Below are 20,676 nucleotides of genomic sequence, written 5' to 3'. Positions count from 1 at the left end.
TGTGGGAACAGTAGCTAAATGTGATTTTTAAGAATATGCTGGATTTGAAAGTGATCAAAAACACTTTGTCATGAAATCTAATAATCTACCAGGCTAGGCTGCACATTCCCTCTGGAGAAAATCAATTTCACAGCTACTCAAGTGCAGAAAGAAAAAAATCAAGAGTCCAACAGTCACTGCACATTTCTTGAACTACAAAATTTGACATCTTTTCTGTGATTTATTAAATAAAATGTATTACTCTAGTAAGTATAATATGCCACTTACAAAGACAGATTCTACATAAAATACAGCAGTCTGTGCTCAACTTTTCAGTTTTTAAAGTAGCGCTGGTATATAATATTGATTCATATCACAAAGTTTCAACATTAAAAAATTCCAAAATATTTATTTTGATAAGAAAATTTATGCAACTAACGATGCTACTTGCCACTTAACAGTATCTTCTAAATCTTTAAATCATTGACCTTTACCAGCATTTTCCCCAAGTCCACATCAGTAGCCCATGGGAATTCACATGATTTGTAAATATCTATATATAAGCACACTATGCATCTTCTCAATTTCAATTTTTATCATTAAAATGTAGAGGCAGAAACTCAAAAAATATTTTTAAACCTACAAATCTAGTGTCAAAGACTAGCTCTGCTACATTACACTAGGCAAGTCTGCTAAAATAGCTGAGTCAGATTTTCATTTGAAGTATCTCTAAATTACTTTTAAGTCTTAACAATACAGAACTGGCCGGGCGCGGTGGCTCAAGCCTGTAATCCCAGCACTTTGGGAGGCCGAGATAGGTGGATCACGAGGTCAGGAGATCGAGACCATCCTGGCTAACACGGTGAAACCCCGTCTCTACTAAGAAATACAAAAAACTAGCCGGGCGAGGTGGCGGGCGCCTGTAGTCCCAGCTACTCGGGAGGCTGAGGCCGGAGAATGGCGGGAACCCGGGAGGCGGAGCTTGCAGTGAGCTGAGATCGGGCCACTGCACTCCAGCCTGGGCTACAGAGCGAGACTCCGTCTCAAAAAAAAAAAAAAACAAAAAAAACAAAAAAACAATACAGAACTGCTTCCTCATAATTTTAATGTTGATCATCGTTAAGGGGTAGGGTTAAAGGTGATGTTGTTTTCTTTTTTAATTATTTATTTACTTTATTATTATTATTATTATTATTATTTTGAGACGGAGTCTTGCTCTGTTGCCCAGGCTGGAATGCAGTGGCATAATCTCAGTTCACTGCAACCTCTACCTCCCAGGTTCAAGCAATTCTCCTGCCTTAGCCTCCTGAGTAGCTGGGATGACAGGCGTGTGCCACCACACCTGGCTAATTTTTGTATTTTTAGTAGAGATAGGGTGACACCATGTTAACCAGGCTGGTCTTGAACTCCTGACCTCAAGTGATCCGTCCACCTCAGCCTCCCAAAGTGCTGGGATTACAGGCGTAAGCCACCACACCCAGCCTATTTTCTTTTCAAAAGTACTCATCATTTTCTAAATTTTCTAACTTTTTCTTAATATTAATCAAAGTATGTTAAACCTTCCAGAAATTAAAAGCAGGAATTTGGTCAAAGAAGCCAGACATTCAAATGAGAAAGTGGCAAGACATTAAACAGGTAAAACCTAGTACTATAAGTGGGGAAAATGAAGCACAGATAGGCTAAATTATTATGTGATTGGCCTAAATATGACTTTGCCAGCTGCCCCCACAACTAAAAAGCTCCAAATCAACAAATAATGACACAATTTCTTACTCACTGCTTCTTCCTCTGGGTTTCCCAAATAACATTTCTGTTCTTACCTCTTTTGTCTGGTAGTTAAGTATTCATTTCCTCTATTAGATTCTAGCCTTAAGCACCCAGACTAGACTATAACTACCTATCAATGGAACTTTTACCAGGTGGTGGTGGTTTACTCTCCCATTCAGCATTTTCCATCATCTGCTTAGCTATTCTCTCAGCATTGCACTGCTCCCGCTTTTGCTGGATGAGTTGCTGAAGTTCAGTTTTACAAGTTGTAATCCGAATCTGATAGGTGGATGGTAAAATTGTACTACTTAAAACCGGTATTACTGGTTTTTTATTTTGGACAGTTGTCACTTCTGGAACCTACAAAACAAATAGAATTCTAACTATTTACGTCATAAGCAAAGTATATTTGAAGATAAAAGTGTACCCATGTTTTTATCTATAAATTATAACAGCTTTTTGTCCTCATTAATGTACCAATTTTAAAATTCATTTAAATACATTTTTCAATGAAAACCCAGTTAAAATGAAGTTTAACCACAAATGCTACATTTCCATTTTTTATATAAATCCTACATTTTATATATAAAAAAACAGATTAGCACGAAAATAACATTAAACAAAAATTATCATTAAGTGAACAGAAGAAATGGAATTTCAATTTAATCTGGTTCAATTAATATTTTTTATTTAAGATATGAATGACTAGGAAAGAGCTCCTTAAATTACAAACTTATTTCAAATACAGATGCTCCTCAACTTACAATGGCATTACATCCCAATAAGCCTATCATAAGTTGAAAATATCATTAAGTCGAAAATGCATTTAATACACCCAACTACTGAACATCACAGCTTAGCATAGCCTACCTTAAACATGCTCAGAACCCTTACATTAGCCAACAGTTGGGCAAATTATCTAACACAAAGCCTATTTTATAATAAAGTGCTGACTATCTCATGTAACTTACTGAAATCTGTACTGAACACAAAAAATGGGATGGCTATATGGGTACCGGAGTACAGTTTCTAATGAATGAATATCACTTTCACACCATACAAACTCAAAAAATCCTAAGTCTAACCATTGTTGTCAGGAATGATCTGTATATCAAAAGCATCATGACATTTATCACACATAGGAAATTTGGGACTTCTTCCCAGAAGTATTTTTGCTACTTTATAGATATAGCTATGTTATACTGGAGGAGGAATAAAAAAGATTTAAAAGGTTCACTGCAGCCTAATTATAATTACAGTTCATAATAGTGTCTTCAACCCACAATTTCAGATCACTTTATTGGCAAGTACCCTAAAATGAGACCTTTTTAGTACTTTCAATAACTAGATTTCCTCCTCACTATAAAATTAAAGATAAACCTGTCTTAGAAAGAAATATGTCCTCCCTAAAAGAAAAGTCACCATATTGATTTTTCTACTACAGTACACAGCCTTTAAACATCCAATATAGCAGAACGGGGTTCAAAGACATTAGAAGGACCACTGACTGGGTGACAGTACCTGTGGAGAAGTTGACAAAGGGACACAAATGCCAGCAGAGGACTCGGAACGAGGAGGTTTCCCAGTCTGAATCATCTCCTGATCACTCCCTTTAGGTAGGGCCTGTGGCATGTTTGGCGGGTCCAGTGACCCAAACATGCTTTTCCATTCTTCATTTACGTTTGAGTCTTGTTTTACATGTTTTCTGGCTATGAAAATATATTCGGAATAGTTAGTCTGAAAGTAGCCTTTAAAACCATTATGTGCTTTTATTGCCTTTGGAGGGGACAGGAGAGGGGGCAGGGACAGCACTACACTTCATATCCTATTTGTTCCTTAAGATTTCTAATTTATTCATATTCATATATCAACTCATTAACTCTCATTTCATTTCTAGGGCAGATGGAACAGATGTGCTTCCAATGATTTTAATAATAAGACCTAATTACTTCCTAGTTTCCCAAGGTCAGCTCAATTTCAAGTAACCACGATATCTAAAGTAGCGAATAGTAAGAAAATGGCATCTGTTTTAATTTGCATTTATTAAATTATTTACCTTTTCATATATATGCATTCTATTCTATCAGTTGTTCATATCCTTCAATCTTTCTTTTTTTGGCTTGCTTTCTTATTAATTTGTATGTTTTATATATTATGGATCTAAACCATTAAAACTTAAGTTACAAATACTTTTTCTCGAATTTGGGAATTAGAAGTTTATTTTAAATACAATTCACTAGCTGCCTTCGAAATCTAATGCTAGAATAGAGGAAATTTTAAAGACATATAATTGGCAGTGAATGCATATGCAAAAAGGGTATGCACAGGATCTTAAAAAACTTCATACAATCAATGTCAATGTCACAAGAGCTCACAGTTCCAAATCTCAAGACTGCAAATGGTTAAGTCTTATCTGGTCTCTACTCTTGCATTTCATTGTTAATAGCAAGACCTTTCTTTTGAATTCATTGGGCATTACCTACTAATAACGAACTAGAAAACTTGATACCATTTTACATACACTATTGTTCTTGGGTTGCTGGTTAAAGGGTTAAAAAACAGAATTTCATCTTCAGTCAAACCCTTCCATGGTGACAACGTGATTTTATTGTAAAAGAAGAGCTTTGGAATCAGACCTTGGTTTGTCACACACAGAGTTGTGATTCTGGCAAGTTACTTCCTTAACTGTTAGTATGCTTCCCTAATTTTCTTCCCCAAAATCTCCCTGCTAAGTAATGGAGTCACTGTATTTGACAGTTATTTATCTGTGAAATGGGGATTTTTATTATTAATTAGCTAAAAAACAGTCTTACAAAATAACTAACAACAACAAGCTACACACACACAAACAAGCATACTAACCCCGTTTGTCATCTGGTTCTTGTTTGGTTTTAACAAGATCAACTTGTCTCCCAGTTATGCCTAAAGCTGCCAAGTCAATTACACCTTTCTGACTACTATCATGAAGATGGCTCTGGTCCACTATATTGGCCTTTGCTTTATTAGATTTCATCATGAAGTCTTTCAGTGCCAGAAGTTTGTCTTCCTCTTCCTCTGTCATTCCCTAAAACCAAATAAAACCATATGTTCTAGTTTATTTTCACAAGTAATAAAAACAGACCTCAGAATGACTAACAACTGAAGGGACAAATCACCCAATTTAAAACTGAAAGAGTCAGAAGGGTGAAACAACCAAGTGCAAGTGAAAAATACAGTTAACAACACAGAATGACATGTCACTACTAAGATCTCCCAGAACATTCTATTAGGGCACTTTGTAATTTGTATCATGATTTATATCTTAACTTTCTTCCTAAAGGACAGTATTCAAACATAACTCATCTTTGGAATTTCCAAAGAACACAACGTGTGATATCTAGTAATATTTAAAATACAACTGTTGAATAAAGATTATCTGAACAAAAACTCTGAATGTATAATATTAAGCAAAAGAAAGTGTACCGACTTCAACTTTGCTCCTGGTTGTGTTGAGAAATGTATATTGAATAAGTATATAAAGGCATTCTATGATATATAAAATATACTATGCAACTAAAGGATTGATTGGAATGCTGCCTGAACTGCAGATCTGAGCAACAAATCCAGTAGCAATCTAGGATAATGGCTGAAGTCAGACTGCCTACGTTCAAATTCCAGCCCTAATTACTACTTACTATATGTGTGCACTTCTATTAATCTATAAAGATAATTACTAGCACCCATCTTATCAGATTATAGTGAAATTTACATGCTAATCCACCTAAAATACTTAGCGCATTTGAAACGGACAAATGCTAAGTAATCAATCTAAATAATTAATTCATTGGCAACTTAAATATTCTGGAAAATGTGGCAGTTCTGCGTGTCTTTCTTTCCAACCATCCACAGAATCCTCTAGTACATTTTTATCAAGCAAAGGAATAAAAAACATTCATTTAATAAAATGTCAGTTCTCCTGAGGCCTCAATCTAGAATCCCACTAGAGTTTACAGTCATATTCACAATTCTCAGCAGACTATGATAAAACCAACCCTAGGAGGGCACAAAGCCAAAAAACATGAAATAAAATTGCATTAAAGTACAATAATAATAGATATATTCTTGACTAAACCCCAGTGTTAACTTGCAACACTTGGTTTATTTTCATGTCTCCTCCTAAAATTCGCTTTAAATAGACAATAGCTACTTTATAGCTAAAGTAAGAGCTCTCTTTTTGTTAGTCTATGTTTTAGTCCACAAAAGGGAGGGCCACAGTAAGGGCTATAAATAGTAATGAAGTACTGATATATGCTACAACATAGGGGGACCTTAAAAACATTAAGATCAGTGAAAGAAGCCAGACACAGAAGGCCACATATTGCATGATTCCATTAATATGAAATGTCCAGATTAAGCAATCCATAGAGACAGAAAGTAGATTAGCGATTGCCAGGGGCTAAGGGAAAGAAAACGACTGCTAATGGATACAGGGTTTCTTTTCAGGGTGATGAAAATGTTCTGGAATTTAACAGTGGTGATGGTTGCACAACTTTGCGAATGTACTAAAAAGCAGTAAGCTGTACACTTCAAGAGTGAATTTTATGGTAGTGAATTGTATCTCAATAAAAAAAAAATGTTAGCACTGTACCATGAAAAAACAAACAAATTGACAAGAACATTACAAGAAAGGAAAACTATAGGACAAGGTTGTTCATAAACTCAAATGAAAAAATATCCACTAAAGTAGGAGCAAACCAAATCCAGTGTACCTAAAAACATTTTATATATTTATATTTTATTTATTTTCTAAAACTACATTTATATACAGATACAATATGACAAAGCTGTGTTTATTTCAAATATCCAGGGAATAAAGTAAGTTTAAAATATGAAAAATCAATCAACATATTTCAACACATTAACAGAATAGAAAAACCATATAATAATCTCAACAGATAAAAGACATTTGATAAAATTTAGCATTCTTCCAATAATCATCTTAGCAAGCCAGAAAGAGGATTTCCTTAATCTGTTCAAAAGATTGTACAAAAAAACTGATAGCAAAAATCACACTGAATCGTACAATGTTGAGTTTTCCCTCTGATATGCAAAACAAGGATGCCTGCTCACACCAAATCTCTTTAATACTATACTAAATATCCTAGTCATTTAAAAAAGGCAAGGAAAACAAAGATACTCAGATTGGAAAAACAATGAATAAAATAGTCACTGTTCATGCATGATACAATTGTGAATGTACAAGTTCAAAAGAAAATGTACAAGCAAATTATTATAATTAATAAGTTTTATGAGGTTGCTGGATAAAAGGAAATATAAAAATTTTTCCATATACCAGCTACAAACAAAATGTTTTAATTTGCCAATTGTAATAGCATTCAAAATAATCAAAAGTGACAAGCTGACTTCTACAGGTTCAATGCAATCTCAATCAATATATCAACAAATTTTTATTGTATAAAGTGACAAGCTGATGAAAAAAATCACATGGAAAATGTGTAAGAAAATGTTAAGAATCAAGGATAGCCAAGAAACTCTTGAAAAAGAAAAAAAAAATGTTAAGAACCAAGGATAGCCAAGAAAATGTTGAAAAAGAAAGGGAAAAAAAAAAAGCTGGGAGATGTTTTTTCCCACCAAAGATCAAGCCTAAGTTATGGTAACTAAGAAAGTGCAATATTAGTGTAAGTCCATAAACATGCCCACAGACTTCAGCTTCTGACCATGATGAAATCACAGGGACCAGACTAGTTTTACCCTTCCACTTTAAACAACTTCAAACCGTACAAAACACACACACACACACACACACTCACACACACAGACACACACATTTCAGGCATGGGAAAACAGGCAGACAGGGCTACAATGCCTAAAATATTTAAAACTGAGTCCTATGACTGTCCCAGCAATACTGTCTAGAGTTGCCAGGCTATGGCAGAAGGAACACAGAATAAAACAGAGCTGATTTCAAGGACACATCAGAGTTCAAGAAAGCTACAAAAGCTAACTCTGTGGGGCAGAGAAATGAAGAAGAGGGATCTGCACAGAATGAGAGCTTCGGAGGGCTACAGAAGGGTCTCCTGAAGTCTTTGGCTGAATATTAAACTATGTATGCATAAGGAAACTACCTGAGGCCATAGAAAGAACAACACAAGGCTGGGAACAGTGAAAGACCTCTTACTATACACAAAGCATCATGTTCTGAAAAGTCCTTAGCAGTGGGACTAAACTGACCAACTAAGGGTTGGTCTGGACCTATCCTAAACCTATCTTAACAAAGCTTAAAAGCAAAGCTTAAAAGGATGAAACTGATTCCAAGTAACTGTGCAGCAGAACAAGTCCAACACTGCAAAGCAATTCAACACCCAACATAAAATTCACAATCGACAGAGAAAGAAACTGCATGGCTGGAGGGCAGGGATTAGATAAAAACTTAACATTGCATTACGTATCTTCTTATAGCTTTTGAATTTTAAAGCTGTATTTATACTAATCTGTCAAAAAGTACAAAAATAAAAATCATTAAAAATGGAACTCATTTTTTAAAGGAGTGAAATCATTTTGTATTATTTATTAGAACCTGATTAAATGGACACAAATAAAACAGGAAGCTCTTGTAGATGGATCTAACGAAAACAGTCCTTCCAAGAGTCGTCTCTTAATGTAAGTTCTACTGAAAATCTGGAGTACAGATTCCAACTCCCATATGGATAATGTTCCAAAAGTGTATGTTAAGTCTATTAGCTGGAACTACTAACATATTTTCCCATAGAAACAATGCTAGGCTTGTCTAGAAAGACCTACTTTACCCATGATGTGTCTCAAGTACAGTCCCGTATAGAAGAGCACTGAAGAACTGTAAGCTAAAAAAAAATTATGTAGGAGTGTTCATATTGCCCGCTTGCAGAAACTAAAAATATGGCCCTTCGCTCTGTAGCCCTGATATTAGAAACAAGGACTCGCCGGGCGTGGGGGCTCACGCCTGTAATCCCAGCACTTTGGGAGGCCAAGGCAGGCAGATCACCTGAGGTTGGGAGTTCACGATCAGCCTGACCAACATGGAGAAACCCCATCTCTACTAAAAATATAAAAGTAGCCAGGCCTGGCGGCACATGCCTGTAATCCCAGCTACTCGGGAGGCTCAGATAGGAAAATCGCTTGAACCCAAGAGGTGGAGGTTGTGGTGAGCCGAGATCGTGTCATTGCACTCTAGCCTGGGCAACAACAAACTCCATCTCAATAAAAAAAAAAAAAGAAAGAAAGAAAGAAACAAGGACTCAATTCCTATCTCCAAAGCCTCCCCTGGATCTAAGTCTCTGCTAATAATCCTAAGAAACTCAGGTAGCACAGGGACCAAAAAGAAGTGAAGGTAGAGAAAAGGCTTGTAAGGGGCTGGAGGAGATAAACTGCACATGGGCTTCTTCCTAAGTCTGTATAAAACCCAAGCAAGCTTCTGAGTCTTAGCTCTATGTCCTCTATTTATTTCACTTTAGAGGCAACACAGCATAGTGTAGGAGTGTAGGCTTTGGAATCAGGTAGGTTTAGATTCAAATGCCAACTCTGAAACTTACTGCACCATCTGAACATAAGCAAGTTAACTACCTTCCTTGTGTCTCCATTCCCTTATCTATAAAACAGGAATAACATCTGTTGCTCAAATTTGTTTTAAGAATAGTCAAAAATATGGAAATCACAAACTACAGTGGTAAAGTCGTTGTTGGCTTTCAAAAAACCGGAAGCTGGTGTTGTTCTGCTGTTATTTCTGGTAAGAACTTCAGAGATTCTGGCCTGCTCTCCCTTCTACTAGCAGTGCTTATCTCTTGAACAGAGGATTGTCCCCTAACCTTTAGGACACTAAAGCCACTGGCACCAGAGATAACATAAAATGGGGGATTGTTTGTTCCTCTTTTTCCACTCAGACAAATGAGGGGATCACTGACAGACCAATGAAGATACCATGCACTGACATTTCAGAGGAATATGGGTCAGTGAGCTTTAGTGATTTGTTATCATGGCACCCAGTAACGCAAGCTGGCATTGAGGGAGTAGCAGTGGTAGAAGCAGTTAGAAGCAGGAAGTAGAATGGCTATGGAAACTGTTCCTTCTCACTCCCTCCTTTTACCAGTGTCAAAACCGACACCTTAGCAAGGTAAAAAGAAGAGATAAGGGGCTAGGGTGGCCCCATGAGGTAAACTAATGACTGATAAGGAAAAGAAAATGTCAGGATGAAGGTTTGTTTTGTTGTTTCTTGAGACGGAGTTTTGCTCTGTCACCCAGGCAGGAGTGCAATGGCACGATCTTGGCTCATTGCAACCTCTGCCTCCCAAGTTCAAGCAATTTCCCTGCCTCAGCCTCCCAAGTAGCTGGGGCCACAGGTGCACACCACCACGCCCAGCCAATTTTGGGGATTTTTAGTAGGGACAGCATTTTACCATGTCAACCAGGCTGGTCTCAAACTCCCAACCTCGTGATCTGCCCACCTCAGCCTCCCAAAGTGCTGAGATTACAGGTGTGAGCCACCGCACCAGGCCCAGAATGAAGGTTTTTAAATTAATATATAGGATAGGTAGGGGAGAGAGAAATAGAGTCACAATGGCCAAGCCTGAAGAAACATTTAGATTGAGATGGTTTTTACTGCACATTGAAATCTCTTTGATAAGGATTACTTACTCAGGAGAAACATCAGAAAAATGTGATTCACATTAAAAAATCAGGAAACAACAGGTGCTGGAGAGGATGTGGAGAAATAGGAACACTTTTACACTGTTGGTGGGACTGTAAACCAGTTCAACCATTGTGGAAAACTGTAGCGATTCCTCAAGGATCTAGAACCAGAAATACCATTTGACCCAGCCGTCCCATTACTGGGGAAATACCCAAAGGATTATAAGTCATGCTGCTATAAAGACACATGCACACGTATGTTTATTGCAGCACTATTCACAACAGCAAAGACTTGGAATCAACCCAAATGTCCATCAGTGACAGGCTGGATTAAGAAAATGTGGCACATATACACCATGGAATACTATGCAGCCATAAAAAAGGATGAGTTCGTGTCCTTTGTAGGGACATGGATGCAGCTGGAAACCATCATTCTCAGCAAACTATCGCAAGAACAGAAAACCAAATACCACATGTTCTCACTCATAGGTGGGAACTGAACAATGAGATCACTTGGACACAGGAAGGGGAGCATCACACACCAGGTCCTATTGTGGGGAGGGGGTAGGGGGGAGGGATAGCATTAGGAGATATACCTAATGTAAATGACGAGTTAATGGGTGCAGTACACCAACATGGCACATGTATACATATGTAACAAACCTGCACGTTGTGCACATGCACCCTAGAACTTAAAGTATAATAACAATAATTAAAAAATGAATAAAAGGAAAGTAAAAAGAAAGACTGGTATTCTTTCTTTCTTTATCTTTCATTCTTTTTTTTAACTTGTAGAACCAAAAAAAAAAAGAAAAATGTGATTCAGAATCCAATTTTCCACAAATTGCTTTCTAAAATACAAAACATATCTAATGTACAAGCCAAGGTTAAAAGAAAACCCAAAGAAAAAACTCTTCAGGAATTCAAGTCACATCAAACTAAGTCTTTAAAATTTGTATTATGGCTCATAGAGCATATATTCAGCAACTGTATTCTTTATTTTTAACCATTTTTATTCCTGTCTTGGCTTCCCTAAGTTCCACATATCCCTCATGAAACAAGATGTAAATTTAGATTTAATATTTCTTTTTTTCTTGGCTTCCCAAAGTGGTGGGATTACAGGCATGAGCCAACATGCCTGGCCTAGACTTCATATATTTATTTTTTGTTTTTTCTTTAAAAAGCGAAACGGGATACATGTACAGAACATGCAGGTTTGTTACATAGGTATACGTGTGCTATGGTGGTTTGCTTCACCTACTGACCCATCCTCTAAGTTCCCTCCCCTCACCCCCCACCCCTCAACAGGCCCTGGTTTGTGTTGTTTCCCTCTCTGTGTCCATGTGTTCTCATTGTTCAACTCCCACTTATGAGTGAGAACATGTAGTGTTTGGTTTTCAGTTTCTGTGTTTGCTGAGGGTAATGGCTTCCAGTTTAATCCATGTCCCTGCAAAGGACATGCTCTCATTCCTTTTTATGGCTGTGTAGTGTTTCATGGTGTGTATGTACCACATTTTCTTTATCCAGTCTATCATTGATGGGCATTTGGGTTGGTTCCATGTCTTTGCTATTATAAATAGTGCTGCAATAAACATACACGTGCATGTGTCTTTATAGTAGAATGATTTACATTCCTTTGGGTATATGCCCAGTAACGGGATTGCTGGGTCAAATGGTATTTCTGGTTCTAGACCCTTGAGGAATCACCATACTGTCTTCCACAATGGTTGAACTAATTTATACTCCCACCGACAGTGTAAAAGTGTTCCTATTTCTCCACAGCCTCCCCAGGATCTATTTATTCCTGACTTTTTTTTTTTTTTGGAGACAGAGTCTCACTCTGTCGCCCAGGCTGGAGTGCAGTGGTGCGATCTCTGCTTACTGCAACCTCTGTCTCCCGGGTTCAAATGATTCTCTTGCCTCAGCCTCCCGAGTAGCTGAGACTACTGGCATGTGCCACCATGCCTGGCTAATGTTTTGGTGTTTTTTAGTAGAGATGGGGTTTCACCATGTTGGCCAGTCTGGTCTGGAACTCCTGACCTCAGGTGATCCACCCACCTTGGCCTCCCAAAGTGCTGGGTTTATAGGCCTGAGTCACAGTGCCTGGCCCGCTTCCTGACTTTTTAGTAACTGCCATTCTGACCGGCGTGACATGGTATCTCATTGTGGTTTTGATTTGCATTTCTCTGATCATCAATGTTGTTAAGCTTTTTTTCATATGTTTGTTGGCTGTGGAAATGTCTTTTTCTGAGAAGTGTCTGTCCATATTCTTTGCCCCCTTTTCAATGGGGTTATTTTTTTCTTGTAAATACGCTGAAGTTCCTTGTAAATTCTGGATATTAGATCTTTGTCAGATGGGTAGATTTCAAAAATTTTCTCCCATTCTGTAGGCTGCCTGTTCACTCCGATGATGGTTTCTTTTGCTGTGCAGAATCTCTTTAGTTTAATTAGATCCCATTTGTCAATTCTGGCCTTTGTTGCAATTGCTTTTGGCCTTTTTGTCATGAATACAATTCATATTTCTAAAGAGGCATTACCAATGCCAAGTGTAGTAAGATTACTTCCTAGTTCTAATAAGATTTTGTTAATTGATTCAAATTCATAGGCTTTTAAGATATACCAGTAAATGGCTGGTCTATTATACCTAAGATGCATTCTAAGTACAAGTTATTTCAGCTGTTTACAAGTATTAATTACAAATTTGGATCAAAATGAACCAGGATTTTTCGATACTTCATCTGTGCTTTGCAATGTTTCTTCCAGTTAAATTTCATTATATTTTTGGTAAAACATAGAACTGAATCAAGAATACTAATTAAATCTAAGGTTATTTCTACTGTCTTTCCCTCATTTATTTAGCCAGTAATTACAAAAGAAACATAACAGGTCTCCCATGATTCCTTATTTAGCTTAACCTGATACTGTATCATCATGTTAGTATTATCTTTGTTTAGGATTCAAAGCAAATGCATAAGATGTTTGCCAGATTTACTTACTCATTTTTTAGGATGTAATCTAATCAATCAAAAACATTTTTTAAAAGCTAAATGGACACTTCAATATTTTTATGAAATTCGCATTTAAATGTAAGACTTTGGAAGGGTGATACAACCTGTGAGAGCAGCTTCTTCAGAAGCTGAGCTATGGCAGGATCCTCTGGTGGAGGGCAGTCGGGAAGAGAACCATTTCGTTTCTTCTGACGCATGTGAAGATGTCTGAACAAGCTAGTAATATCTTTAGACCTCAAAGCATAATCAAATATAGAACGGCTTACTGGTTCCTTTAAAACACTGAGCAGAACAAGTTTCCTTTCAATCTATATTAGAAGAATAAAAAGGATCAGCTAAAATTATAACATGTACAGTTATTTTCAAATTCAATAAATACAACTTGCGAAAAGTTAACGTATTTATTTTCTAAGAAAATAATAGATATCAACATCTTTAATTGTGTAGAAGAAAAAAGAATACTAGTAAACTTTAAAGAGCTAAGGTATCTCTTACTTTTCATTGTTAGCACTACACCACACATCTGTATCTATCATTGGAAGACTAATCATCCAATCCAGGAAATTCTAGAGAAAAAAAGAGCCTTTTCTAGATCCCAATATGTCAGACAACATCCTACATCCAGAACGTATGTACAGTTCACAGATCTGACAACCACTAGGTACTGATCCAGAAAAGATGCTCAGTAACCACAGGTCTTCCTTCAGTCATCACATTTTCCTGGTAGATTCAACCACTTCTAAAAACCATTGCTATCTCCATAGTGTTTATAAAATCCTTCCTTTAATTATCCAAAAGGAATACATTCCTTGTCAATGCAAATATAATAAAATGGATGAACCTGCTGATAGTAACCAAGTTATCTTCTTTTTTTTTCTTTTTTTTTCTGTGACTCTAGCAGAAGCACCAAGAGGACTTCCTTTAGGTATATTTAACTCCTTGGTGAAGTCAGTCAGTGGAAAGCAGCATAAAAAGGTATCTTTTCTCTAATCCAAATTGTAGAAAAATAAGATTCATGAAGCAAATGAATAATTAGCCTCTCAACTTCTGATCCTGGCCTTTCAAAATACAAAACAGTGACAAAAGAAAAAGTTCAATGAGCAAACTTTTAAATAGAGTAACTACTCAAAAGGAGTAGATGATATCTCTAGGCCTAATTTTCAAGGAAGCATAAACTTTTCTAAAAGGGCATTTTTTCTGATAGCGTTATCCATCTTTCATGTATATGTAAGTTGCTCTTGGGGTAAAAATAAAAACAAATCCTATAAACTCTATGAAATAAAGAATGATAACCTCTAGAAATGAATGAATCTATGAAGAAAAGAAGGTATAACCAAAACTTCCTAGTTTCCAGAGTTTATCCAAGGCCATTTTCTCCAAACAAAGAGAAGGCACATTGAAATACAAAAGTAGGAGAAAGCCAGACAGGTGTGTGAATTCCAAATGGGAAATGGAGTTCTGGTAAAAATAGGAACTTTCAGGATGTTTTAACAGCTAGAATCATCCTTCACCATTTCATTCCATTTAAATGCCTATCTTGATAGTTTGCTGTCTAGCAAGATGAAGGGTATAAACACTGAAGAGCTAGGTGAATAATATTTGCCCTGTACATACCAAAGACTCAAAGTTTATCACCAAGTACTGCTAGAGGTGGGGCAGAGGTTGTGGTGTTGTTAGAATAAAAAAGAAAAGACATCAAAACAACCAGTTAGTGGTGAAAAACTCAAATTTGAAAAAGTCTTTTTCTAATTTATTATAACTGGATGCAATCAGTAATACTTTTTAAAATAAAAAGCAGAGGTCCATCAACATATATTTTTGCTAGACTATATTTCATTTTTAACAGATGCTTTATATTACACAAAAGAAAATATATGAACTACTGTACGCTACATTAGATACAACATGATGTAAAACATAATAATCTTTTGCACTTTTCTGACCTTCAGAGGTGCTTGGTTCATTAATATTAATTAGCTTGAAAGAATATAAAAATGCTATAGCCCAATTTAAATACTTAAAAATGTTAAGAAAAATAGGGCTCTCTGCACATTTTTTTTAAAGAGGCACAGTATGGAGGAAAGACTGACTCCAACTTGGAACATGTATACCTGTATTATTGGTTGGGTAATATATGGGTCGAGATAAGGCATCAGTTTACAGTAGACATCAGCTGTACTTATTTGATGAGCTACCACTGTGATAAATCCCACGGCACCATAACGTATCCATAAATTGGGATGACACAGGAAGGGGGCTAAAGAGGAAAAGAAAAGGTAGGGATCAAATAAGTTATTTCAAACTATCGGGATAAACAAATTTTTACATTATAACATAACTGACAAAAGTATTTTGCCACAATGTTACTATCAGGAGCCTTCACATACTCAATTACCCTGAGGCATAAACTCAATCAAGTGGACACACTGTTTATAATATTCTCTTATCATAAATATCACAGCAGTACCACAAAAGAATAGAAACAGTTACCTCATAGCTGAGGACTTAAAATTTATATTTTTTTAGTCAGAACTAAAATTGGGTGGGCACTACTCATTTATAACACTGGATTAAAAACTGTTACAAACATAACAAGTCCCAACAGCATACAGCTAACTATTATTCCCCAACTTGTACCCAAGGGGCAGAGAAATTGGGGAGAAGTTACTTCTCCAAGCTACAGCATAAAGATGAAAGGAACAATCTGGCCCATCTGATATTCTTTTAATGCAGTGGTTTGATCAAATCTAACACATAACTCACAGTTACTTTCACAAGCCATTAATGAATGGAAACAAAAAAGCTGAAAACATGATACCTATTCTTAAAAAGTTTAAAATATGACATTAAACCAAAGAATTAAATGTCTTTCCATACCTTTTATTTTAACGATTTTATGTACTAAACATAAAATCAATGATTTCAACTAATTGACATTAGACTAACCTGATTTAGAACAAAATCCAAACTTTTAAAGGCAAGAAAAATTGTATTAGCTCTGAGGATGCAAACACATCAGCATTCAGAGGATATTTATTTATCCTCTGATATTTATTTAATGTACATAAGAAATACACATTAACAGAGAAACAGGAATACAATTATAGGCTAATAATACTTATATTAAAAGGGGAAGGAGAAAAGATGCATTCGAAATATCCCTCTCCCAAGGTCTCGCATTTCTAAATCTTCTAATTATAAATGAAGAAGATTTTGTCTATTTCATAAATACCCTGCAGCCTCTGATCCATCCAACAAGGGACAGTGAGTATTTTCCCTGTGATAAGAGGGAAAATGAGGATTGGAAAAACATTGGTAAACCTCCAGAAAGTAGCTAAACCCATAACGGTTTGACAGGAGTTGGGAACTGTATTATAATGTATTATTTATTCTTAACTTTCCTGTATTATACAACCACACTCATTCACTTTGTATACATCTGCAGTATACAAAGGATACTTCTCTGCCCCCTTGCTTTTGGTTTATATCACTTGCTTTAGCCAATGAATATTAGGACAAACAGGAATTTGAAATGTGCTACACAGCTGGGTTTGCCCTCTCATGCTTCTGCCATCACCATGAGAACATTATGTGGGTAGCCACTGCCCCTACAATGAGGGCCCCAGAATGAGACAGATGAATCACAGTCATCACAGACAACCTGGAGATGCAGAACCTGAAGCAGGGCCACCTATACAACCCACGGGTGCATGATGAAAAATTTACTGAAGGATTTATTGAGATTCTGTGGTTGACTGTTCTACAGCATCATTATATCAGAAAGTAGGTGCCTGATACAAAGCACCTCAAATACTCAAAACAAGAAGCCTGAATCTAAAGAACTGCCTATGAAACAGCCTATTCAATCTTTTCTTCCTTTTTTTTTTTCTGAGACAGAGTTTCGCTCTTATTGCCCAGGTGGAGTGCAACGGCGCAATCTCAGCTCACCGCAACCTCCACCTCCTGGGTTCAAGCAACTCTCGCGCCCCAGCCTCCCGAGTAGCAAGGAATACAGACATGCACTGCCAAGCCTGGCTAATTTTGTATTTTTAGTAGAGACGGGGTTTCTCCATGTTGATCAGGCAGGTCTTGAACTCCCGACCTCAGGTCGGAGTTCGCCTGCCTCGGCCTCCCAATCAATCTTTTCTTTATCTAGCACATTCAACTTATCAGAAGAAAAGTGTGGGGGAAAATATTCACAATAGCTAAATGGGAAGAGTATAGTTTTTAAAAGGAGCACCAAAGAAATCACAATCACCATCAAAACCACCACCACTATTCTCTTTAAGAGTCACTAGGCAGTGAAAACAACATGGCTGAATAGGACATTTCAGTGTTCATCCTCTTGTAGAAAAAAATCTGTTTTAACAACTATCAATGCATAAAAACACCATTACAAAGGAATCCAGGTGACAGATTACAGCACCTGGGTATAGCACAAAAATGAGAAAAGCCCCAAAGAAGAGGGCAGGAAGGGTAGTTTCACATAACCCATGTCAACATTCCCCAAAGTCCAGGCAGCCAGCACAGAGCAACAAGAGCGAAACTCCGTCTCTAAATAAATAAATACTAGCCAGGCGTGGTGGCACATGCTTGTGGTTCCAGCTACTTGAGGCTGAGGCCGGAAGAGAGCTTGAGCCAGGGAGATCAAAGCTGCAGTGAGCTGTGATCACACCACTGCACTCCAGCCTGGGTGACAGAGCAAAACCGTGTGTCTTTAAAAAAAAATTAAAAACGGAACTATCTATGATCTTACAATCCCACTTTTGGGTATATATCCAAAGGAAATGAAATTAGTATGTTGAAGGGATATCTGCACTCCCATGTTCACTGCAGCATTATTCATAAGAGTCGAGATAGGAAATCAACTTAAGTGTCCATTGATGAATGAATAAAAAAAAAATGGTGTATATATACCACTAAAATACTACTCAGTCCTAAAAAATAAAAATATCCTGTTATTTGAAACAACACAGATGAAACTGGAGAACATTATGCTAAGTAGAATAAGCCAGAAACAGAAAGACAGATATTGTATGATCGAAGTAATACATATTATCTAAAAAAGCTGAACTCACAGAAGTAGAAAGTAGTATGGTGATTACCAGGGGCTGGGGTAGAAGGGAGGGTGGAATGGGCAGGTGTTAGTCAAAGGATACAAAAGTTCAGTTAGACAAGATGAATAAGTTCTTGTACAGTGTATGTGCAAATACAGCATGGTGATCATAATTAATAAAAATGTATACTCGAAAATCACTGGGATATAACTCTTAAATGTTCTTACCACTAAAGAAAAAGAACTATGGATATGTCAACTAACTTGATTACCATAATTACTTCACAAAGTATACATATATCAAAATATCATGTTGAACATAATATACTATCTTTATTTGTTGATTATACATCAATAAAGCAGGGGAAAAAATCACTACAACAGAATATACATAGTTTAAAAACAGAATGAGAGAGATGCATATAGTCTATCATTTGTTTTAAATAAGTAGGTGTTTCTAAGTTACTAAAATTGTTTACTTTTAAAGTTTTAAATGCCAACAAATGATTGTTTACTTGATTTTTCTCAGAAAACTGTTTTTTTCCCCCCATAGTTTTCATATCAAATTCAGTTGTAGTTCTAAGAGAGTTATCCATCGAAGAAGTAGTACCACACTGGGTTTATTCTGTACATAAACATAATTTATTTTGACACTAAAGATATATGAGCACTCCATGTATTCATCCTGGGATCAAAGACTAGAAATAACAACGTCCAGAAAAGTCTCCGCAAACTTTGTGTGCAGGGGTAAAAAACTATTTTCATGATAACTTTTGCTTTAAAATTGATGCGCATCTGTTTTGTAGATAAATAAAATGCTAATTATAAGCTATATTAAATTTCAGAAATAATGTCCAAAAGTTATTTGGAAATAATTAATTAGGCCACAGAAGCAATGTATTATGTGAAATCATAATAGAACAAATATATTATTCAAGTCTATGAATTCTTAACTGGTAATCAATGCAGTGACAGATCCTTCACATCCAATTTTCAACTTGACTGCTGGTCAAGTGCCCAAAAATAATTTTCATCTTCAGACCAGTCAAGGCTTGACCCATATCAAGGTTTTTTTAAAAACAAAGTCTTGGCTACGCACGGTGGCTCATGCCTGTAATCCCAGCACTTTGGGAGGCTGGGGCAGGCAGATCACAAGGTCAGGAGTTTGAAACCAGCCTGGCCAACATGGTGAAACTCCGTCTCTACTAAAAATACAAAAAAAATAAGCTGGGCATGGTGGCAGGCACCTGTAATCCCAGCTACTCAGGAGGCTGAGGCAGGAGAATGGCTTAAACCTGGGAGGTGGAGGTTGCAGTGAGCCAAGATCACACCACTGTACTCCAGCCTGGGCGACAGAGTAAGACTCTGTCGCAAAACAAACAAACAAAATAAAACACCAAAGTTTTGCTTTTTGACAAGGGTAACACAGACTTAACAACAGATGAAAACAAAGCAGTACTTCCCAACCAGCCTGGAGGACCCAATGAGTCAGCTTGTCTGTCTGTCACATACACATAAGCATGCACATATACACATACATACATGCATGCACACCCACACAATCAACGGTAGGAACCCCACACAATCAATAGTAGGAACAATAAAGTTGCAATTCTTATTCTATATTACCTAGAAATTTTATAAAGTTTTTCCAATCTCGTTCTAATTTTGAGAAACAGAAACTTACCAATATCACTGGCGAATTCGTAAACATGGGGTTTTTGTAGTAGTCCTAACTGGCACATACAAGTAAGGGCATAAAGAGCTTTCACAATGACAAATTCCTCAGCATCACTAAGACCTTGTTGCAGCAGGGGCTTGAGAATTGAGGAGCTTTGCCAGCCAACATAGGCAGCAACACCTGGAAATGAAAAGCAATATTATGTGATTATTCAATACCTAAAAGTACATATATCATTAAGTAAAGTAATAAAATTAAGCAAAAGTCAAACATACTGATCAATTACCTAGGAAAGAACATTGCACTTCCTACCCAGCATGATAAAGTTAAAAAGACCCACAGCAAAGCAAATCATCAGGAAATTCTCAGACACCATAGAAAAGCTAAGATCCTAAGAACTTACAGAAATGAAAATATAGGTCTCCTAAAAAGGAAGAATCAGAGTGGAATTATATAATCTTCAGCAACAATGGAGGTTAGAAGACAAGACATAGGCAAGCAAGGCATTAAAAGTTATGAAAAGA

The 20,676-nt window shown here is 36.7% G+C and overlaps 1 protein-coding gene across 1 annotated transcript in view; it reads right to left on the bottom strand.

Moving 5' to 3' along the window:
* PIK3R4 (phosphoinositide-3-kinase regulatory subunit 4) overlaps positions 1-20,676 on the bottom strand; it is a 73,647-nt gene that overhangs the window by 27,878 nt on the left and 25,093 nt on the right. Inside the window, exons 7-12 of the mRNA XM_003895125.3 lie at positions 20,159-20,332; positions 15,527-15,672; positions 13,520-13,723; positions 4,609-4,810; positions 3,268-3,455; positions 1,896-2,106 (exon numbers count right to left, since the gene is read on the bottom strand). Coding sequence (XP_003895174.1) covers positions 1,896-2,106; positions 3,268-3,455; positions 4,609-4,810; positions 13,520-13,723; positions 15,527-15,672; positions 20,159-20,332 — 1,125 coding nt within the window. The remainder of the gene's footprint in view (positions 1-1,895; positions 2,107-3,267; positions 3,456-4,608; positions 4,811-13,519; positions 13,724-15,526; positions 15,673-20,158; positions 20,333-20,676) is intronic.

The sequence above is a fragment of the Papio anubis genome, chromosome 2 (genome assembly GCF_008728515.1).
Source record: "Papio anubis isolate 15944 chromosome 2, Panubis1.0, whole genome shotgun sequence".
Lineage (NCBI taxonomy): Eukaryota > Metazoa > Chordata > Mammalia > Primates > Cercopithecidae > Papio > Papio anubis.
Note: the sequence above shows the minus strand (reverse complement) of the source record. Positions and strands in the feature narration are given on the sequence as shown.